We start from the raw sequence: 23880 nt of genomic DNA, 5'->3' as shown, positions 1-23880 counted from the left end.
GATTGGTGAAGAGTAGAGTGGTGTAAAGAGCATTGACGTAGAGAACAGGGTGCAGAGTAGAATAGAGTGGCCTCGAGTGCAGTGACGTACAGTGCAATGGTGTAGAGTGATGTAGCGTGCTGTTGCATGGAGTAGAATGTTGTAGAGTATGGTGGCGTGAAGTGCAGTGGTGCAAAGTAGTTGATGTAGGTGCAGTGGCGCAGGGTGTATTGGTGTTGAGTATAGTGCTGTAGAGTGCACTGGTGTAGAGTGCAGTGGTTTAGAGTGCAGTGGCATAGTGTAGACTGCAGAGGTATAGAGTGGGGCAGCATAGAGAGCAGTGGCTTATAGTGGAGTAGAGTGGCATAGAGTGCAGTGGCATTTAGTGCAGTGGGGTAGAGTAGATTGTTTCAAAGTAGATTGGTGTGGAGTGGAGTGGTACGCTGTAGAGTATGGCGGTGAAGGCTAGAAAGCAGAGGCATAGAGTAGCAGCCTAATGGAGTAGAGTAGAGTGACATAGAGTAGAGTGGTGCAGTGTTGATTGCAGTGGCGCAGAGTGGAGTAGAATGGCGTAGAGTGCAGTGGCTTAGCGTACATTGTTTCAGAGTAGAGTGTAGTGGCATAGAGTGGAGTGGTGCAGGCAGAGTAGGGTGGTGTAGGAAAGAGTGGAGTGATATAGAGTAGTGGCGTAGAGTGCATTGGCGTAGAGTGCATTGTTGCAGAGTGGAGTGGCACAGAGTGCATTGGTGAATAGTGAAATGGCATAGACTGGAGTGTTATACAGTGCAGTGGCAAAGAGTAGAGTGGCATAGAGTAGAGTGACATAGCGTTCAGTGGTAGAGAGTGCAGTGCTTCGGAGCAGAGTGTCATAGAGTGCACTGGTGTAGAATGAAGTGGGGTAGAGTGGTTCAGAGTAAAGTGACAGAGTGCAATGGTGTGGCTTAGAGTGGAGTATAATGGCGTAGAATGCAGTGGTGCAGAGTAGCTTGGCATGGGGTGCAGTGGTGCAGAGTAGATTGGTATGGAGTGCAGTGGTGCAGAGTAGCTTGGCATGGAGTGCAGTGGTGCAGAGTAGATTGGTATGGAGTGCAGTGGTGCAGAGTAGCTTGGCATGGAGTGCAGTGGTGCAGAGTAGATTGGCATGGAGTGCAGTGGTGCAGAGAAGCTTGGCATGGAGTGCAGTGGTGCAGAGTAGCTTGGCATGGGGTGCAGTGGTGCAGAGAAGCTTGGCATGGAGTGCAGTGGTTCAGAGTAGCTTGGCATGGAGTGCAGTGGTGCAGAGTAGATTGGCATGGAGTGCAGTGGTGCAGAGTAGCTTGGCATGGAGTGCAGTGGTGCAGAGTAGATTGGCATGGAGTGCAGTGGTGCAGAGTAGATTGGCATGGAGTGCAGTGGTGCAGAGTAGCTTGGCATGGAGTGCAGTGGTGCAGAGTAGATTGGCATGGAGTGCAGTGGTGCCGAGTAGATTGGCATGGAGTGCAGTGGTACCGAGTAGATTGGCATGGAGTGCAGTGGTGCAGAGTAGATTGGCATGGGGTGCAGTGGTGCAGAGTAGCTTGGCATGGAGTGCAGTGGTGCAGAGTAGCTTGGCATGGAGTGCAGTGGTGCAGAGTAGCTTGGCATGGAGTGCAGTGGTGCAGAGTAGATTGGTATGGAGTGCAGTGGTGCAGAGTAGATTGGCATGGGGTGCAGTGATGCAGAGTAGCTTGGCATGGAGTGCAGTGGTGCAGAGTAGGTTGGCATGGAGTGCAGTGGTGCAGAGTAGATTGGCATTGAGTGCAGTGGTGCAGAGTAGCTTGGCATGGAGTGCAGTGGTGCAGAGTAGATTGGTATGGAGTGCAGCGGTGCAGAGTAGATTGGCATGGGGTGCAGTGGTGCAGAGTAGCTTGGCATGGAGTGCAGTGGTGCAGAGTAGGTTGGCATGGAGTGCAGTGGTGCAGAGTAGATTGGCATTGAGTGCAGTGGTGCAGAGTAGATTGGCATGGAGTGCAGTGGTGCAGAGTAGGTTGGCATGGAGTGCAGTGGTGCAGAGTAGACTGGCATGGAGTGCAGTGGTGCAGAGAAGGTAGGCATGGAGTGCAGTGGTGCAGAGTAGAGTAGGTTGGCATGGAGTGCAGTGGTGCAGAGTAGGTTGGCATGGAGTGCAGTGGTGCAGAGTAGACTGGCATGGAGTGCAGTGGTGCAGAGAAGGTAGGCATGGAGTGCAGTGGTGCAGAGTAGACTGGCATGGAGTGCAGTGGTGCAGAGTAGACAGGCATGGAGTGCAGTGGTGCAGATTAGATTGGCATGGAGTGCAGTGGTGCAGAGTAGCTTGGCATGGAGTGCAGTGGTGCAGAGTAGATTGGTATGGAGTGCAGTGGTGCAGAGTAGCTTGGCATGGAGTGCAGTGGTGCAGAGTAGATTGGTATGGAGTGCAGTGGTGCAGAGTAGCTTGGCATGGAGTGCAGTGGTGCAGAGTAGATTGGTATGGAGTGCAGTGGTACCGAGTAGATTGGCATGGAGTGCAGTGGTGCAGAGTAGCTTGGCATGGAGTGCAGTGGTGCAGAGTAGCTTGGCATGGGGTGCAGTGGTGCAGAGTAGATTGGCATGGAGTGCAGTGGTGCAGAGTAGATTGCCATGGAGTGCAGTGGTGCCGAGTAGATTGGCATGGAGTGCAGTGGTGCAGAGCAGATTGGCATGGAGTGCAGTGGTGCAGAGTAGGTTGGCATGGAGTGCAGTGGTGCAGAGTAGACAGGCATGGAGTGCAGTGGTGCAGATTAGATTGGCATGGAGTGCAGTGGTGCAGAGTAGCTTGGCATGGAGTGCAGTGGTGCAGAGTAGATTGGTATGGAGTGCAGTGGTGCAGAGTAGCTTGGCATGGAGTGCAGTGGTGCAGAGTAGATTGGTATGGAGTGCAGTGGTGCAGAGTAGCTTGGCATGGAGTGCAGTGGTGCAGAGTAGATTGGTATGGAGTGCAGTGGTACCGAGTAGATTGGCATGGAGTGCAGTGGTGCAGAGTAGCTTGGCATGGAGTGCAGTGGTGCAGAGTAGCTTGGCATGGGGTGCAGTGGTGCAGAGTAGATTGGCATGGAGTGCAGTGGTGCAGAGTAGATTGGCATGGAGTGCAGTGGTGCCGAGTAGATTGGCATGGAGTGCAGTGGTGCAGAGCAGATTGGCATGGAGTGCAGTGGTGCAGAGTAGGTTGGCATGGAGTGCAGTGGTGCAGAAGGTATTGGTTTTGAGTAAAGTGGTGTAGAGAGTATTGGTGTAGAGTGCAGTGATGTAAAGTGCAGCAGCGTAGAGTGCCGTGGTGTAGAATAGAGTGGCATAGTGTGGGATGGCATAAAGTGGAGTGGTACAGAGTAGAGTGAAATGGCGTAGAGTGCAGTGGTGCAGAGTAGGTTGGCATGGAGTGCAGTGGTGCAGAGTAGATTGGCATTGAGTGCAGTGGTGCAGAGTAGATTGGCATGGAGTGCAGTGGTGCAGAGTAGGTTGGCATGGAGTGCAGTGGTGCAGAGTAGACTGGCATGGAGTGCAGTGGTGCAGAGAAGGTAGGCATGGAGTGCAGTGGTGCAGAGTAGAGTAGGTTGGCATGGAGTGCAGTGGTGCAGAGTAGGTTGGCATGGAGTGCAGTGGTGCAGAGTAGACTGGCATGGAGTGCAGTGGTGCAGAGAAGGTAGGCATGGAGTGCAGTGGTGCAGAGTAGACTGGCATGGAGTGCAGTGGTGCAGAGTAGACAGGCATGGAGTGCAGTGGTGCAGATTAGATTGGCATGGAGTGCAGTGGTGCAGAGTAGCTTGGCATGGAGTGCAGTGGTGCAGAGTAGATTGGTATGGAGTGCAGTGGTGCAGAGTAGCTTGGCATGGAGTGCAGTGGTGCAGAGTAGATTGGTATGGAGTGCAGTGGTGCAGAGTAGCTTGGCATGGAGTGCAGTGGTGCAGAGTAGATTGGTATGGAGTGCAGTGGTACCGAGTAGATTGGCATGGAGTGCAGTGGTGCAGAGTAGCTTGGCATGGAGTGCAGTGGTGCAGAGTAGCTTGGCATGGGGTGCAGTGGTGCAGAGTAGATTGGCATGGAGTGCAGTGGTGCAGAGTAGATTGGCATGGAGTGCAGTGGTGCCGAGTAGATTGGCATGGAGTGCAGTGGTGCAGAGCAGATTGGCATGGAGTGCAGTGGTGCAGAGTAGGTTGGCATGGAGTGCAGTGGTGCAGAGTAGACAGGCATGGAGTGCAGTGGTGCAGATTAGATTGGCATGGAGTGCAGTGGTGCAGAGTAGCTTGGCATGGAGTGCAGTGGTGCAGAGTAGATTGGTATGGAGTGCAGTGGTGCAGAGTAGCTTGGCATGGAGTGCAGTGGTGCAGAGTAGATTGGTATGGAGTGCAGTGGTGCAGAGTAGCTTGGCATGGAGTGCAGTGGTGCAGAGTAGATTGGTATGGAGTGCAGTGGTACCGAGTAGATTGGCATGGAGTGCAGTGGTGCAGAGTAGCTTGGCATGGAGTGCAGTGGTGCAGAGTAGCTTGGCATGGGGTGCAGTGGTGCAGAGTAGATTGGCATGGAGTGCAGTGGTGCAGAGTAGATTGGCATGGAGTGCAGTGGTGCCGAGTAGATTGGCATGGAGTGCAGTGGTGCAGAGCAGATTGGCATGGAGTGCAGTGGTGCAGAGTAGGTTGGCATGGAGTGCAGTGGTGCAGAAGGTATTGGTTTTGAGTAAAGTGGTGTAGAGAGTATTGGTGTAGAGTGCAGTGATGTAAAGTGCAGCAGCGTAGAGTGCCGTGGTGTAGAATAGAGTGGCATAGTGTGGGATGGCATAAAGTGGAGTGGTACAGAGTAGAGTGAAATGGCGTAGAGTGCAGTGGTACAGAGTAGAGTTTCTTAGAGTGTAGTGATGCAGAATAAATTAGAGTGGCTTAGAGTGGATAAGTGTAGAGTACAGTGGCATAGAGTGGAGAGATGTAGAGTAGTATAGAGTTCAGCGGTGGAGACAGCAGCGTTGCAGAGTAGAGTGACGTAGAGTGAAGTGGCTTAGAGTGGAGTGGTGCATAGTGGAGTGGTGCAGGGAAGAATGCAGTGGCATAGAGTGGAGTGATGCCGAATAGAGTGGCTTTGAGTGCGTTGGCGTAGAGCAGAGTGGTGCAGAGTAGAGTCCATAGCATAGAGTACAGTGGCGTAGAGTGCAGTAGAGTGGCATAGAGTTGAGTGATGCAGAGTAGAGTGCAGTGGCATAGAGAGAAGTCATGAAGAGTGTAGTGTTGAGACTGCAGTGGCATAGAGTGCAGTCATGCAGAGTGGAGTGTCATAGAGTGCAGTAGCATAGAGTGCAGTGCACTAGTGTATACTGGTCCATAGAGCAGTGATGTAGGGTACAGTGGTGCAGAGTACAATAGAGTGGTGTAGAGTGTAGTGATGTAGAGTACAGTGGTGTAGAGAGAAGTCATGAAGAGTGTAGTGTTGCAGACTGCAGTGGCATAGAGTGCAGTCATGCAGAGTGGAGTGTCATAGAGTGGAGTGTCATAGAGTGCAGTGGCACAGAGTGCAGTCATGCAGTGTGGAGTGTCATAGTGTGGAGTGTCATAGAGTGCAGTGCACTAGTGTATACTGGTCCATAGAGCAGTGATGTAGGGTACAGTGGTGCAGAGTACAATAGAGTGGTGTAGAGTGTAGTGATGTAGAGTACAGTGGTGTAGAGTGACATATCGTGCAGTGCCATGGAGTACTGTGGCAGGGAGTAGAATGTTGTAGAATATAGTGGCATAAAGTGCAGTGGTGCAAAGCAATTGAGTAGAGTTGAGTGCCATAGAGTAAAGTGGAATAAAGTGGTGTGGAACAGTCTAGAGCAGTGGTTCCCAAACTTTTGACTCCTGAGGACCCCCATTGAGTCACCACTGGAAGCCGGGGACCCCCCAAGCAATTTGTATGAGTTAAATTTCAAATATTAAAACAGTAATTCGAAAAAAATACACACATGTGCACACAAAACAAATACTCAAAGTGCTTAGGGGCAGATTTACAATAAGTGACGCATCCATGCATATCAGCTATGCTCTGGGGGGCCGAATCTTGTTAATGCTGCGCCAATCCTTACGCCTGCTTCAAGCAGGCGCAGGGTTTTGACGCAGCATGGGCCCCATAGTGACTGAGTGAAATCTTGTAGATTTCACTCAGCCACTTTTAGGAGGCATTCCTGCGCCGTAACGCCTCCTTCTGGCGCAGGGCTTTACAACGTGGCGCATCTCTCAGATGCGTCACATTGTAAATACCCTGCACCATGGCACATCTTTTGCGTCACCGCTGCATCACGAAAGTGACGCAACGGTGGCGTAAAAGAGGCGCAAAGGGCTTGTAAATCTGCCCCAAACGATTTTGGGGCCAGATGTACAACCATTTCAATTAGCGCCTCGCAATTGGCGACACATTGCGAGTGGCAAATTGCGAGTCGCTAAATGGAATGTACAACAGTGTGTTTAACATTGTTTCGGATTCCCAATGGGGTCGCAAATTGAGAGGTTCATTAATATTAATGAGCCTCTCACAATTTGCGAGCCTATTGGGAATGGCAGCCCTCCTAGGTATGGTGCCTGCTGGGCTCTGCAGGCCACCATGTCTGGGACTGCTTTTAAATAAAGCAGTTTAAAAAAAATGCAGCCTATTTACCATGCATTTAAAAAAAAAAGAAAATGAAACTTTTTCGTTTCATTTTCTATGGGCAGGCAGAGTTCCCTGGGACCACTGCCTGCCCTTAAAAAATAATTTTGCAGGGATTTGCAACGGGGAAGGGGTCCCCTGAGGACCCCTTCCCATTTGCAAATGCATTACCATCTACTTGAAGTAGGTGGTAATTGCGAATGTTTTGCGACCGCAAAACATTTGTACATGGTTTTAAGACTCGCTATTTGGAAGGGAATGCCCCTTCCAAATAGTAAGTTGCAAAACCTATTTAGCGAGTCGCAAACAAATTGCGACTTGCGAAATAGGCAATGTACATGGCCCAATACGTTTTTGCATGCGCGAACGGGTTCACGAACCCGTTCACGCATATAAAAATCGGATCGTACATCTGGTCCTTAGTATTTTATATTGAAGTAATAGCCCCTCTGTCACATTTATTTATTTTGTTTTATAGCATCTCTCATACCAGTGTAGGTTGTCAGAGCACTTTACATCACACACATATAGAGACATTGAATCATACATGTAAATCAGTGTGTATATAAAATGTTTAAAGAGTGCTTGGTCTGGAAAAGCACAAACTCAGGATTCAGAACATAACACAGTGGCTAGCACTGACTTTAACATTAAAAATGTATTTCCACCCAAATAAATCTTTTTAGCAGCATCAGGATAATGAATAACTGGAAAAAAACAAAAGTTACTAACTGGTACCATGCAGTTTGCAAGCAGCTCTTTGATGACAGTTTATAGGTCCCTCTGCTAGATTACGATTGTCACTTATGAAGTGCACAGTAACAAAAGAATCTCTATGACAAAAGCAGTAACCACGAACCTATGCACATAAAATACTGCTTTTCTAAAATGCATGTTACACGTTCTTTGCAGTAGGCACATTAACCCCCTGTGCTACATTAGTTAAGTCAAAGCTGCCACTGAACAAAACTCTCCTCAATCTCCAGCAGGTACATTAATCACTGGCATTCTCTTGACACTTTTATTGCTGCTGGAAAGCTGCTAATTATACAAGAAACTTTTCAGTGCTTTTAAAACTGTTGCCTGCGGACCCCCTGGGAATGTGTCATGGACCCCTGGGGGTCCGCGGACCACAGTTTGGGAAACACTGGTCTAGAGTATAGTGGCGTAAAGCACCATAGAGTAGAGTGGGGTACAGTAGAGTGCCGTAGAGTGGAGTGGAGTGGCATAGACAAGAGTGGAGTGGAATGGAGTGGTGTGTGGTGTGGGGTAGAGTGGCGTAGAGTAGAGTGGGGTGGAGTGGCGTACAATGGAAAGGAGTGGCATAGCGTAGAAGGGGATGGCGTACAGTGGAGTGGTGTACAGTGGAGTGGCATAGAATAGAGAGGAGTGGAGTGAAGTGGTGTAGAGTGGCATGGAGTGGTGTAGATTGGAGTAGCATAGAGTGGAGTGGCATAGACCAGTACTGTTGTGGGCATAAATAACTAAAGCATCAATAGAGACAGCAGATAGGGTGAAAGCAACCCTAAAAATTGGCCACATGCCTGAGTTAAAAGTAGGAAAGCACATTGCAGATCCAGGAAAAATACCGACACGCTTATAAAATGAAACAAAAAGAGTCCGTTGCACGAAGACAAGGAGGAGCGAAGACGAAGAAGAACATGTTCTTGGTCCATGCGCCAGGGAGGAGATAACACAAGAAAGCAAGGGAAGCCTATGGGAGCTAAGCAATCAAAAGTCTACAAATGAAAGTGACAACAAAAACAACCAATGGTATGCTGTGGGCGGGCTGTAAGCCCACTGAACTGTAAACAATAGGTCTCATAGTACAGCGTGTGCGCTGTATAGGCGAGACCTAAAAGTGAGGCAAAGAGCCAGTGTTTAGCCAATTCCACCCACTGTTCTGCATCAGACTTCTATCCCCAAGCCCACCCCTAGATAGAAACACAAGTGTCACAATTGTACCGTTGTGAACATTTGAAAAAACACATTTTAAAGCAAGCAAGGCTTAGTGCAGTAAAGCAGACCGTGCTGCTTCAAGCAGAAGGGCAAGCGTCTTTCAGGTGTCTGGCAGCACATATATGTGGGTCTATCGATGCATTTCCGGTCTTAGTGTGTCACTAAAATAACACACAGCCATTAATTTGGGACTGAACTGTGACCAGATGTCCTCTGCTTGTATTTAACAGCCAACAAAAATATTGCGCAACCATTAAATACACCCTGGGGGCAGCTACTCTGCTTTGCACAAGAAGCGCAGCACTTGAAATTGCATCATCACTGCACCTGGTACAGTCTGGGGCCATGTGAAGTCCTCAGGGCATGCCCAGAAAACAGAACAAACACTGGCAAAGCCAAAAGGTCTCACCCATTAAACCTATTGAACCATGCTGCACAGTATTGTGGCTGTTGTGCAGCATGGCTAAAAATCACTAGGTACAATGACACAGCTGTTGCATTACTTTATAGATGCTTGCCTATAAAAGGATGCTTTTTTAAGTAATCGATCTGAGAGTTTAAAGTGTAACACAAAAGTGCTTTTTAAAAAAAATGGATGAGTGAAAGCTGTTGAGGGAGAAGCAACTAGGCAGGCGGACAGAGAAGCAACATGGCGGGTGAGGGAGAAGCAACATGAAGGAGAGAAGACAGGTGAAAGAGAATAGTGTGGCACACAGGAAGCAGAAGCACAAGGGCGAGAGAGCGCACCATGATTGCAGGTGGAGGGTAGTACATTGGCAGAGAAAGCAATAGGGTAGAAAAGCACACCAGAAGACAGCTGGAAAACACATGCACTCTCATGAAGTGCTCAAAGAAAAACAAAAGTAGTTCCATAATAGCAATCAGTGGAAGTTTTGAAGCCAGCAAATCAAAGAGATTTGTTAACAGGCAATGCTCCATGGGAGGGACAATCACAAGATTGACAAGAAACCAACAAATAAGCAACAGTCAAATGACAGTGAGATGGAAGCCAAACAATAGTAAGCAGTGGGTGGGCTCCAAGTCCTGTGAGTCCCTGGTAAGCCCACAATATATTGTGCAACCAGACGGATTGTGCTGTCTCGTAGTCTCGACCTAAAAAATGAGCAACAGTTAGCGTGCTGCTCCACGCTTGCACACTGATGCACCACTGAGGGCGGCCCTAGAGGCCCTAGGAGGGCTCGCGCAGGCACCGGCTACACCATGTGACACAGAGCCTGCAAAGTAAATTATAGGCTGGTACCTGGAGAGTAAATTATAACCAACAGCTATTATTAATTATATTTTATGCATCTATCTGCCACATTTCATCCTCCACCACAATACTAGGCGCTGCGTTGCAAGACACGACAAAAGCACCTCTCCGGTTATTCTGGCACAACTCCAAAATGCTTCCCACAAAACAACACAACAAACACAACATTCTGCCAACCGTGCACTTCCCTGCGGTGTAGGGTGCTACCCATCAGAAAATGTTACTCAGCGCCCCACAATGGGGTATGAGGAGCTATGCAATTGCGACAATACAAATACCCTCAAAGGAGACTCAACTGACCATCTCTGTGGTCAGCATCCAGGGTGCCAAATGATGACCATGTGGTCCTGGCCTGCGTTGGAAAGGGATCCAGAGAAACACTTGACCCCGATGTTCCAGTTTCCCTTGAGTGCGAATATATGATGTTACATCGTGGTGTTTACACCGCGATACCTTTACAACGCAGGCATTACAACGTAATTTGTTACAACGACTTGCGTTGGAGGGCGTTGGATTTAGGAATAGTATGATTTACTATTTCAACTCCAGTCTGCGTACAGTAGGGAAGGTGTTGGAATAGTAAATCATACTATTCCTTAGGTTAGAGCGCCATCTACTGCAAGTCATTGTAATGACTTTTGTTGTAATACCCGCGTTGTAAAGGTATTGCGGTGTAAACACCGCAATGTAACCGATGTTTCCCCTCTCACTGGACACTCATGGGGAGCAGTGGGGGAAGGGACTAGGAAAAATCTAAAGGGCCTGATTTTTATCTCAGCGGAGGGTTTCTCTATCAGAACAGTGACATATATTCCATCTGCCGAGTATATAAATGCGATTATTTCCTATGGGATTTATATTTCAGCGGACTGGATATCCAACACCGTTTTGATGGAGTAACCCGCCCACCGAGATGTTAATCAGGCCCTAAATGTGTGCCACCTCCAAGCCGGCACACATTTAGCACATCTGTCCTGTGTACCTGCTTCTATCGTGTGAACACTTCCTCAAGACGCCAAGAGGTGTGCGTTGTTGCGGACAAGAAAAGGGAGAATGGGGTCACCGAGCAACTCAAGCAACTGTGAGTTCTTGCCGTGTCTGAACAGAGTGGAGGAGTCCAGACGTCTTGGTGAAACAATATGTTGGGATTCAGTACGCCCTGGACCCCTGAATTTGCATTGGACAAAGTTGAGGAGAACCGTGGCAAGGGGGTGAGAAGCCACATCACGCAACAGATGTTGGCAGAAGTATTACGCTGTCGGACGCCATGATGAGGTCAGGCCTGCTGCTGGCATAAAGTATGGAATCTAGCATCGAGGCAGCACGATTTACAAGCATCATGTTTATATGGAAGGAGTGAAAGGAGAGGAGCTGGAACCCAAGACGGGTACAGTTTCCAGATGGCAGAAACATGACCCTAACCAGTGCTTAATTTGAGTCAGTGGTTTCTGGTGCTCGGCGCTAGTACTTAATGGTTAACACCGGCACTTATGACAGTTTACCATGCGGTGGCACTGTTTGTCTAATTTAAAGTTGAGCACAATAACAGTTGTTTATTAATACAATATACATTAAAACGACTAATGCATGTGTCCCAAGCATTTATTATAGCTTTGGGGGCCTGGAATATTCTGAATTCTCACACTTGTAGTAGTGTGAGGGTTAGTCATTATGTTGGTGCTGTCGTTGGCAGCGATGTCAGAGGCAATGGGTGGCACAAGCTGCAGCGGCCTCCTGACTAGGGCCCTGGCACTATTTTTTTTATCATATTAAGCCCTGGACCCAACCAGTAACTGGCTCCAGTGTCCGCAAGGCGAGTACTGGCTGGGCAATGAACAGCGATGAGCAGGTCTGTCACTTGGGCTGTAGATACATTCCTGATCCACTGTCTGGACAAACTCTGCAGTTGGATCAGTTTGAATGTGGAGATTGTCCTCCTTTCCCCAGTTTTTGCCGTGACCGCATTGGGCCTGCTAAAGAAAAAGTGTGGTTTGGAATCGACCAGAGGGGACCTTGCTTTATTGAACCAGGAGCAAGAGCATTAAAAAGTATGTATGTCTGCAGGTGACTGTTTGAACATGGCAGCAGGTATCCTGTTTGCTGAGCACCAGGCCAGCCACGTGCTTGGAGTTCTGGGAGGAAGAAAATTAGCTGATTAGGTCACGTGAGTGCAGCGCATCCATCTGATTGGCTTAGGGCAGGCGCATGCGCGTGCATAAGTGCAATATTCCAGTACGTTAGAGTCAGCTGAGTAGAGGTCTGGTCTCTGGGGTAGCGCTAAGAGGCCTCTGCTCTGCCAGGCCAGGCGTGGATGGTAGGACCTGTCCTCACTCCTGAAGGAGGTGTAACCTGGTAGTTAAATGCCCAGGTCTGGTAGAAAGGAGCGACCCTTTGGGGGACCGAAGGACTGGACAGGCAGGAACTTGTCGCTGACAGGCAGATTCTGATAGGCTCTCCGTGCCATGGGACCTGTCTCCACTGGGCACCTGAAACCACAGTCCTTTGGTAGGCACTAAGCTGGTGATGTGCAGTGAATCACACTAACACCCACCAGCTCATGGATGAGACACTGGGCGCTGGAGGGGGTGCACTATCGAAACTGGGGGGTCCTTCTCACTGGCTTTGGCGCACAGACAGTTCCACACACCTTCGCATTCCACATCTAGTGTTCACTGACCGAGCCGATACTTAGGTGGAACTGAGAAGAACCTTTGGGGAGACCACCCTACATCAACGTCCACGAGAGGTTGCATTTGACAGCTTACTCTACCTTGAGTGGATGTGGACAAGTTACCCCCACCATGGAGTGCTGGAGTGCCCCTGTCTGAGCTGGAGTGGGCAGAGTGGTGTTACCTCACTAGTGCATTTGAGGCGCTATGGATGTGACAGTGAGAGAGAGAATGATTGGGTCTATGTTCACTGTTCGCACCCTCCCAGCAACTTGAGACCCTCACGGGTGAGTAGTGCGCACTAAAAACCCTGATTGATTGATTGAATGTATGTTTTTGTTATATCCAGCTTTCCAGAGACCTGTAGTTCTTATATAATTCTTTGTCCGGCAGCGAGAAGGGCTGACTCTAAGCAGACATATGAGGTGGTCACCAGGGCAGCTTGTGTGTTTGATTTGAGAAATGGCTGGTGAGGGTTTTCTACGCATGGACACAAGATGTGTGACATATGGACCGGGCAGCGTACCTGCTTCTGTACAGGTAGGGCTAACCCTATACTCTCAGAGCAGAGCCATCCAGAGGGGATCACAGTGCACTTTGTGGGACAACCAGTTTACTAGGAGATACTCATAGCAGTTTTCACTCTTTTCCAGGGGCCTGGTCCTACACAGCAAACCAGAGCTGCTGAGGGTTCTGGAAAGACGCCGGTGCCAGGAGGGGGTTGGAGCGGAACCAGCGCCGGAGCAGCCGCCGCTGCAGAAGGAGCTCTTGAGGTGGCAGCAGAGAAGAGAAGAGGTGAGGAACGGGTCAGAAATATCTCCAGGTGGTAAGAAGAGATGACGCAAAGATGGGACTTGAAAGGAGGGAAGGTGTTGGAAAGGAATTCAGAACAATGTCTTGACAGTGAGCAGAGATTACAGGGCATATTTACAAGCCCCTTGCGCCAGTTGTGCATCACTTTTAACATGGGAAAAGTGACGCAAAAGTGGCGCAAGGGGCTTGTAAATCTGCCCCTACATGCTGAAGGGTCTGGAGCGAGCTGTGGAGGTGTTGGTGGGATGGGAGATTTATAAAGATCTCTCCATAATCCACAGAGGTAACTTGGGTAGGAGTTTGGACACAGCTGGAGAGGTGCTGAGAAAGCACATTTTTGTGAAGTGACACTCAAAGAGGGTCAAACTTTGTTGCTTTTAAGGGGATTCTGGCCAGTGCTTCTTGCTAGGGAGCGAATAAACTTTTATTGCTTAGGGCTGGCCTTGGTGTGATGAAGCAGAGGTCTGGTTGATTAAAGGAGGCTGGAAGTGGAGGTTCAAAGGACACTCTAGAAAAGGTGATGATGGGATACAAGCTGCATTCAGCGGGGCGGGGGATGGGGTTGAAGGAGCGCCCCCATCTCAGATGCTCCTGAACCACAGGAGATGCTTGTGTGGGAAGACAAGAGGTTTCCAGGCCAGAGCAAAGAAGTGCCTGAGAAAAGGAGACCTCCACCCAGTTGTCCAAGGAAAGGCTGATAGGAAGCTGGTTTCCCATACGAAACTCCCCGCCTCCTACCTGCCCGTGTCCACCTGTGGAACAGAGACCCAAAGGGCCTCAGAGAAGTGCAAACCTTGCTGCATCTCATTGCAGATGTGGATTTCAGGTGGTCATGCTAGGCTAGTCTTCGAGGACCGGTGGTCGTGGGGAGCTGAGTTGAAACAACAGTCATAACAGGCATTTGTAGACACTCTCGTGGAAGGTAAGTAAGCTTAAATGCCTAGTAAACCAAGGGGTTTCAGCATCACACCTGCAAATGTATGTAAATGTGACAAAGTTCCTAAATTTGTAAAATTGGACACCTTTGCATAACTTCATCTGCAAGTGAAATTTATAGAAAAAACACTTTTGCTGAAGATTTTTCCAACAAAATATTTTTTGGGCCTAAGTTGCAGGGGTGTGGAATTCCTGTCGCCCGATACCAAGGACATTTTGTCTGGAGTCAAGGACAACAACTTTTCATGTACAATCCTCACAGAATTCTTCCTGATTACATGTTGATCCCTGAAAGCAAGATTGGTTATTTTTTGCTTTTGAAATAAAATGTACACATAAAAAAATTACACCTTGAAAAAAGCGATTTTCTAAACTGTTGCTCAACTTTCTTTGAAACACATTTTAGTAAATGCGTTGGATGCATGCCAATATTTAAAAGCAAATTGAGGAAGAATCAATGTAAAATCACAATGGGCAACATGAAAATAATCCAGGTGCCCAATTCTTAAATTATGACCCTAAAGTTCACCCATAGGGGCGTGGCCAAGATGGCGGAGTGAACGGACGCTTCTCTCCGGAGCTCCTCCGATCCGTCTGGGCCCAAGCCGGAATTTTAGCGTTCTCCCCCCGGCCTTGGCACAGCAGAGGCAGCCGGGACACGCGCCACAGCCTAGACAATCCCGGGGTACCCCCGAGGCCCGATACCATTGAAAGAGGGAGAGAGAGAAGGCGTCGAGATAGCCCGCCGCGGCGGCCGAGACCGGAGGCAGACAAGGCGACACCAACCCGGGGGTCGCGGGTGCCGGACCTGCTTGATATCCCAGCTGTGGGGCCGACGCGCGGCAGAGAGGCGCCGGCCGGCCCCGAGGAGCAGCGACGACCGGTGACTGTACGGGCCTCGAGTCTCGGCGCCCAGTGGAGACGGGGGCCTCCGCCCAGATCGCTACTCGAGGCCGCGGCTGCGGCCTACACGGGCGAGGCACCTCCTGATAGCTGCCGAGACACACGGTGAGCCTGCCGGGACAGCCCCCGGACGACCGGCCCGCCGCATCTGCCCCGATCCGGGTCCCCCGCGGAGTGGGGACAAGAAGGACGCCGATCTGCCTAGAGGGACTCGGGGGAGCGGCCGGCGTCACGGCCCCGGCTGCCATTTTGTCACGGTGCGAACCAGGCCGTACACCAAGCTACGGGGCCAGCGTGAGACGGAGGAGCGTTGCCCGCCCTGTGGGGCGACGCGGCCCGGACCTGGGCGCCCGACAGGGACGGAGTCGCCTGCCCGGATACTGCTCGAGGTCACGGCTGCGGACTACGTTGGTGCGGCGCTTCCCGACTGCCATCGGGGCGCCCGTTGGGCCCGCTGGTCAACCATGAACACCCAGCACGCCGCACCGACCCAGCTGAGAGCGGACGAGCTCCGGGGTGGCCGCCATCCTCGTTCACAGAGCGGCCCCCTTGCCGAGGCGCCTACTTCCGGGGCCTGCGGTCAACACTTGCCGCCCTATGAGTACCACTGGCCACTACTGAGTGGCACTGCACTACTGGGACGATCGGAGGCCTCACCACAGGGGTCCCACGTGGCCTAGTCGCGGCGCCCTGTGACCGCCGCCCCCTCGATCATCGGAGCGGAGTGGAGGCGACCCCCCTCAGCATGGCCACCCAAAGGGGAGTGAAGAAGGGCGAGAGAACACTGCCTGAAATGCTGCACAAATCCCAAATGAAAACGGACAGAGGGCAACCATCACCGGGCAAGTCAAAAGCCCAGCAAGACGCCGACTCGAGCGAACCCCCTATAACTCGCTCCTTTCTGGAATCCCTCTTCAACTCTCTCAGAGAGGACTTCCTTACCTTGAAGCAGGAGGTGGCGGGCGAGGTCAGGGAGGTGCGGAGAGAAGTGGACAGCCTCGGGGAGCGAGTGGCCGCCATAGAGGGTGCGGATACTGCCAGGGATGAGGAGATAGTGCAGCTGCAACAGGAGGTGATACGCCTGAAAGACCAGCAGCTGGACTTCCAGGCCCACGCCGAGGACCTTGAGAACAGGTCACGCCGGAACAACATCCGGGTCCGAGGCGTTCCATCCAAAGAAGAAGGTACCGACGTGGCAGGCTACCTACAAGACTTGTTCCGTGACATCCTGGGCGAGCCGGCGGACTTCCACATTCAGATTGACAGGGCCCATCGTGTGGGACTAGCGAAGCGAACCTTAGCCCCACCGCCGGACATCTTGGCCTTTCTCCCGGACTAAGCGCTCAAGGAACGTATCCTGAGTGAAGCTAGGAAGAAGCAGCCCTTGAAGTTCCGAGGTCATCCAGTGGCCCTTTATCAAGACCTATCTGCTATCACACTCCAGAAACGTAAGTCCTTTAAGATCGCGACGGACTTCCTACGAGAACATGAAACGCCGTATGCCTGGGGCCACCCCTTCCGCATCATCTTCAGGTGGAATGGAACTTTACACCAACTCCGCTCTCTCCAAGACACCAGCGGAGTGTTGGGAATCATGGCAACAGAAGAGGACGCACCTACCCCTCGACGGCGGCGCATCACGAGAGATGGCTGGCAACGAGTTGCGAGCCGTCGATCCTCCGGATCCAGTAAGCGCTCAGACCCGCTGTCTATAAGGGCAGATATGGCGAGCGCAATACGAGAGGTGGCCCGCGACACTGCACCGACTGCCTGAGGCTTTTTCAGGGGGAGAACACTTCAGCACTGATCTTCTAGCAGGTATTGGGCTCCGGGGAGGGGGAGCGAGGGAGAGGGGCCTAGTGGCCGGACGTCCACTCAGGTAACTTCCACTGACTTGTCCCCTAGTGGGGCCGGACTTGGACAATATTGTGCTTGAGGGCTAACACGGGGATGTTCCTTTATGGATTCCTGTTGGGGTTAGGGAGGGGTCCAGATGGGAGGGGGGGAGTTGCTAGGGGGAGTTGGAGGGGAGAGGGGGGAAGGGGGGCGGGGTGCTGGGAGGGGGGTCCTCCTTGTCCACGGGCCTTACACAGAGCCGTTTCTCCTGGTTCGCCCTTGAGGCCCACGCGCGCAACACAGCTTCTCCACTTGTAGATTTGCCATGACCCGCCCATTGACTATCCTCACTCTCAACGTACGAGGACTCAACAACCCTATCAAGCGCAGAGCGATCCTCTCACTACTGGAGCGCTCCAAAGCGGACATCTGCCTCCTGCAGGAAACGCACTTGCTCTCCAAAGACCACCATAGACTTAAAACACGCTCCTTCCCGTGGCAATTCTTTTCCTCTGCTAATAAGAAAGCGGCTGGGGTAGCAATACTAGTGGCCAAAACATTCGAGGGACGGGTCCTACATAAGGAGGCTGAAATCAAGGGCAGGCTGTTGGCACATCGCTTTTCCATTGCTGGGCAGACACTCTTAATAGGCTCCATTTACGCACCCAATGATGGTCAAGAGGCATTCTTACACAGGGCATTGGAGGCGGTCACAGCCAACACTCACACACATTTATTGCTGGGGGGGGACCTCAATTTGGTGTTTCACAACATCGGAGATCGGTCCGGTCAACGCTCGGGTCAGGTGGGAGCGCTCTCGAAAACGGGCCAGTCCCGTCTTGCAGATCTGGGCTTAATCGACTTATGGCGACAGATGCACCCGCGCACCATGGCGTACACGTATTACTCGGCGGTCCACAAAACATATGCGCGTCTCGACTATCTCCTGTGCTCCTCCCAACTGGCGTCTTGCACACGGGACGTCGAGATCCAACCGGCCTCCCTGTCGGACATTCCCCAGTAGTAGCATCCTTCCTGATGCCATCCACCCTTAGACCCCAGCGGCACTGGCGACTGCGCGACAGCTTATTACGTAGCCCGGCTGTGGTGGAGCGCATTAAGACTGCCCTGAGCCACTTCCTCGCTCACAACGCGAATGGCGACACCACCAGAGCCACCCAATGGGCAGCACTCAAGGCGGTCCTCCGGGGTGAATTCATCTCCCTAGCCGCGGCGAACAATAAGGAACGTGCGCAAAAGAGGGCCGAGATCACCCAACGCGTGGCGGAGCTGGAGCACCAACGCACGGGGGCCGCCCGAGCCTGGCGCCAATTATGCACAGAAAGAAAGAAAGATGCTTGCGGCCTTAGACCAAGATGTAGCAGAGTACGCCGCCCTTCGGCTGCGGCACGCGTTCTATACCGGAGGAGACTGATATTGGAGACTCCTGGCAAGCAGAGCAGCAACAGAGGTGGCTCGTTTGGTCCTTCCAGGTTGGGGATGACGACCCGGTCGTGGACGATGGGGCGATTGCCGCTGCCTTCGGGAACTTCTATGCCGACCTCTACGAGGTGGACCGCTTGGATCTACAACACGGTCGGGACTACCTCCAGGGCGCAACCCTCCCTTCTTTAGGTGAGGCACAGGCGGAGTTCCTGGATCGCCCCATAGGGTTGGAGGAAGTGATCTCGGCGACATCTCGCCTCAAGTTGGGTAAATCGCCAGGGCCGGACGGCTACTCGGCGGCCTTTTACAAGACGTTTTGCCCCCAAGTGGCCCCTTTACTACGTGATCAATTTAACACCTTCGATCAGCCTGGTGCTGTGCCCCCGGATCTACTGGAAGCTGCGATATCGGTGATACCTAAGCCTGGCCGCGACCCCACCCGGTGTGGATCATACCGGCCAATATCCCTTTTGAACATAGATCTCAAATTGTACACAGGAATCATCGCGAGCAGGCTTGCCCCTTATATGCAGCAACTAGTGGAACCCGATCAAGCAGGATTTATCCCGCAGCGGCAGACCAGCGACAACACCAGGCGGGTTCTTCACTTGATAGAGGCCGGGTCTCGCACGAGACCAGGCTGCATGCTCCTTACCATCGATGCCGAGAAGGCATTCGACCGAGTGCACTGGCCGTATTTAGACCTGGCCCTCCAGAAGTTTGGCATAGTGGAGACTCTCCGCAACCGGATTTTTAACTGTTATCGCCGACCAGCTGCGACAGTCAGAGTCAATGGCCACACATCTCCGCGCTTTCCGATTGGCTGAGGTACCAGGCAGGGGTGCCCACTGTCCCCCCTGCTATTCGCTCTCTATATGGAGCCATTGGCACAACGGATACGGCAACACCGCCTCATTAAAGGTATCCCGTTCGGCGGCGATACGCATAAGTTCAGTCTGTACGCGGACGACATTCTGCTCTCCCTGATGTCGCCGATGCAATCCCTTCGGGCGCTCTTTGTGGAACTCCACACCTTTGCCTTGGCCTCGGGCTTCAAGGTCAATGTGGGGAAATCAGAGGCCCTGAACGTCTCTTTACCACCCGATGTGCTGGCAGAGGTCAAGGCTGAATACGACCTGCGGTGGCCCACCTCCCCCGTTTCCTATCTCGGGGTTCTGTTGGCACCGACGGTGAGAGCTACGGCGGACGCCAACTACGCGAGGCTTAGCGCGCGCCTAAACGGGGAGCTCGGATGGTGGAAACACCTCACCCTCTCCTGGCTAGGACGTATTGCGGCCGTCAAAATGACCTTGCTGCCTCAGATTCTATAAGTTTTTCAAACTCTCCCCCTACGCCCCCCAGTGGGGTGGCTCCACAAGACGCAATCCGACCTGGCGCGGTATGTGTGGAACGGCCGTCGGCCGCGCTTTAAGCATGTGATTGCTACACTTCCCCAGGCCCATGGGGGCGTGGGGATACCAGACCTTACCCTCTACTTTCAAGCCACCCAGCTGCGCACACTGGTAGAATGGCATCAATTAGAATCTAGTAAACACTGGCTCTTCCAGGACCAGGCGGTGGCGGGCCAGCCTCTGCAGAGTGTCCCATTTTTACCGCGTCGCTATAGACCCCCCAACCTTTACGCGTCAGAAATCACGAGTACGGTCCTGAGCACGTGGGACAAGGTGGCGGTACGGCGAGGCTTCACGTCGTTCCCCTCCCCGATGACGCCAATCTTCGGCAACCCGGACTTTTCTCTGGGTCTTGACCCTCAGGCGTTTACGGTCTGGAGGACGACACCCTGCAGAGCGGTAGGTCATATGTTTGACCCCAACGGTATTCTCTCCTTTCCGAGAGTTAAGGAAGATTACGGCATTCCAGAATCAGACCGCCTGCCGTACCTTCAGGTCCGTCATTGGGTGCTTCATCCATCCATTCAGCCCGGCGCACAGCGACTCCTCACGTTGTACGAAAAATGGCTGTTGACACGCACCTCCGATAAGAAGCTGCTCTCAGACTTGTATCAACACTTGCTACTCACTAAAATTCACTCCTACAATGCAGGGAGGGCCAGATGGGAGAGGGACCTGGGGAGGACACTCACTCACAAGGAATGGGAAGGCATATATCACAGGGCCCGCCACTCGGCCTATCATATGGGCCTAACTGAAACGCTGACTAAAGTAGCCACGTACTGGTATCACACGCCTGAACGCATACACCGCTGGGACTCCCGAGTCACTGATCGCTGCTGGAGGGGATGCGGGGGGCTTGGCACTCTAGAACATCTGCTATGGAGCTGCACACATCTGCAACCTTACTGGACTGCAATCCTCGACTTAATCGACGCACACTTAGACACCCAGCTCCCCAGGTTCCCTGCCTATGTGCTGCTTGGCCTCCCTAATGCCTTGATGTACCCCCTGAAATCCTTGAGAGGGAGACTCATAGCGATCGCGCTGGGTGCAGCAGTACAGAACATTGTGGCACATTGGAGAGACGTTCAACCTCCTCTGCAGCTTGGGTGGTTACATAGGCTCTGGATGGTACTGGGGATGGAGAAGCTGTCGCTGGCAAAAGCTGGGAGGGGGGATGAATTTGCAGAACTTTGGAGACCGTTTCTGACCCTGCTCACCGGGGAATTCAGGCAGTTGAGCTGCCCCCGATACCTGCGTCTGCTGCACCTGACGGACACCCCGCTCACAGGCCCTACCACACAATCTCGTAGGCCGAGAGCTCGGCGACACGCAGCCTCCCAGGACATGATCTGAGAAGGCATCAGTTTCCTGCAGCTCACACCCGTTGGACAAGGAGGGGGGTGGGATGGGTGGAGCTTGGGGGGGGGACTAGTTGAGATTGTTACTGTTTCACTCTATGGCATACTACATTTGAAGGCGGCTCCCGAACCTTAACTACGCGGCCGGCCCAGTTGGGTTGTAGGCGACTTGCTGTGTACTACACCATCGAACTGGGCGCAGCATGGGCCTCCTCACTTGCTGGTATTATCATGGGAGGCCGCGCCACTTTCAGAATGAGCCATTGTTCCTGTTGTGATATTTCTTGCAATAAAAAGAGTTAATACTAAAGTTCACCCATAGACACATGTCCTTGCATTGATGCAGATTTAAGAATTTCACGAATTTACAAAAGTTTACCAAATTATGCCTGGAAACCCTACTCTGAGCACACGTTTGTGAATTCCATTTTTGAACGAGAAAATGTACATGCTAACAGGTTTCCATCATGGCACATCTACTCAACCTTTCATCCTTCCAAGGGTGATAAAATGCATATCATTTAGCTGAATACCAAAAATAAACATATGTTTCAGTGCCAAGAAACCCTGGAGTGAACAGGTGCTATACAAATACACGTTATGATATGTTATATCTGCTCATGCTAAAATCCACTCTTTTCACACCCCCTGTTCCTCCCTGCCTTGGAAAAAGTTGTTCTCCTGCCCTTGGAGAAAATGTCCAACCTTTTCTAGTTTGGGAAGAGATTAAACAGAAGTTAGTAAATACTCTTCAACGTGCAAATGAGTGGGTGGTCAGTGTCTTACAGGGGTATCCCAACCCTGGATCTACCTCTTTTCACCTGTGTCATTTGAATTATGCAGATTTGCAGAAATTTCGAAAATAAAAGCCTTGCTAGTATCCAAACCCTGACTGACCATAACCACAATCAGAGGCACTCACTGTTATCAGAGCCATCAGATAAAGAGAACTCTGCCCGAATTTGTAACATGCCGCCAAAAGGGACCAGAGACATTTTTACAAGATAAGTAGATTTCTGAAGCATCGCGTCCCTTGGGCAAGTAGATATTTGAAAATAAATTCCACACCCCTGAGTTGCTCTGCAGAAAAGCAGATGTGCTGAGCTTTTTCTCCTTCAAACTTACTTTTTTTTATAGGATTTTGCTGCCACTATTGTTTTTACTACACACAACTGGATTCCAACTATAGAACATCCTTCAAATAAAATGTAAACATATAAAAGTTGAAGCCAGAGAGGGGCTTCTCCCAGTTGATAGCTTCATAACCAGTATTCAGAGTATAGTTATTGGCCTTCCACTTGCTTCAGGTGCGGTCTTCAGTGTGCAGTTATTCCCCTTTAGCTTGCATTAGATGCAGTCCAGTGTGCAGTTAATGCCCTTGAGCTTGCTTCAGGTGCAGTCTTCAGTGTGCAGTTAATGCCCTTGAGCTTGCTTCAGGTGCAGTCTTCAATGTACAGTTAATGCCCTTTAGCTTGCTTTAGATGCAGTCCAGTGTGAAGTTAATGCCTTTGAGCTTGTTTCAGGTGCGGTTTTCAGTGTGCAGTTAATGCCCTTGAGCTTGCTTCAGGTGCAGTTTTAATGTGTACTTATTGCCCTTCAGCTTGCTTATGTGCTAATGTGTAATTACAGAGTATTCTGACTGACAAGAGCTCTTACTCTCCTGTCTTTTCCCTTCTACTATGTTCATTCTCCCCTCCTCTGTCTCCCTCCTCCATGTCCAACCCCCCCCCGCTCCCCACTGTGTGTTTGTTTCCAGCGGCAACAGAAGGAGGCTGAGGAAGGGAAAGGAAGCACCCACGAGTTCCTAAAGGTCAGAGAGAACCTGAGGAAGTGTCCCCGGCGGGAACCGCAAACCTCGAGAACCTCCCCCAGCTGACCTCCCTCTTCGATGGCTCTCAAAACCTTTTCCTCTAACTGTAGCCTTAGCTGCTTCCCAAGTCGGCGTGCCAGCTCTGAGTCGCACAGCCTGCAGGCAATGGCCTCCCAGTAACAGTGCACAGGATTGGATGCTGGTAGTCCTAAACCCTGCACGCAGCTGTTGCATCCCAAGCTTGACACTTGACCTCCAGCTTTCATGAAGTCTGCCCTTCTAGGATTAGCTGTTAGGGCAAAGGGCAAAGGTTTCTAGAAATGGAAGAAAGACTCTGTGCTCTTCCAGGTGTAGCACAATTTTGAATGTATTTGGAACGCGAGCCAGGGGCTCAAATCAAATCAGCATGCAGAGACGCAGCGGTGTTTAGCTGCGAAGAGCCTACCAAATGAGCCGCGTACAGACAAGCTTATGCCCTGTGATGTGGAAAGGCACAGATTTCTTCTATGTCCATGTTTAAGGAAACATCAACGAAAGGTCTGTCGGAGTGACATTTGTACAATCCACGTGGGCTCAGCTGGTCGCGTTGGTTGTCAAAAGAATTGACTCAGTCTATGCCCTGGCGGAAGTGCAGCTGACCAATCGCAAATGGCGTCTCGTTCATGAAGTTGTGTCTTTGAAGTCGGGAAACTGGACTACGAATGTCAAGTACAAAAAACACATCTCAGGTTGTACTGGTTAAAAATATATTTTCAACAGAAAACAATAAATGACATTAAACATTCACAATGTGTTCTAATGAGCAACTACATCCTACAGTGTTATTGTAATCACAGATCATTATATATGCTACCAAAAA

At 51.2% G+C, this 23880-nt stretch overlaps 1 protein-coding gene across 1 annotated transcript in view; it reads left to right on the top strand.

Moving 5' to 3' along the window:
• LOC144785000 (actin-associated protein FAM107A-like) overlaps positions 1 to 23135 on the top strand; it is a 69771-nt gene extending 46636 nt beyond the window's left edge. Inside the window, exons 5-6 of the mRNA XM_078664119.1 lie at positions 13155 to 13296; positions 22968 to 23135. Coding sequence (XP_078520245.1) covers positions 13155 to 13296; positions 22968 to 23087 — 262 coding nt within the window. The 3' untranslated portion in view covers positions 23088 to 23135. The remainder of the gene's footprint in view (positions 1 to 13154; positions 13297 to 22967) is intronic.
• The last annotated feature ends 745 nt before the right edge of the window (positions 23136 to 23880 follow it).

This window comes from Lissotriton helveticus, chromosome 10 (genome assembly GCF_964261635.1).
Source record: "Lissotriton helveticus chromosome 10, aLisHel1.1, whole genome shotgun sequence".
Classification (NCBI taxonomy): Eukaryota; Metazoa; Chordata; class Amphibia; order Caudata; family Salamandridae; genus Lissotriton; species Lissotriton helveticus.
The sequence above is the reverse complement of the archived record's forward strand: the minus strand, read 5'-3'. Positions and strand labels throughout refer to the sequence as shown.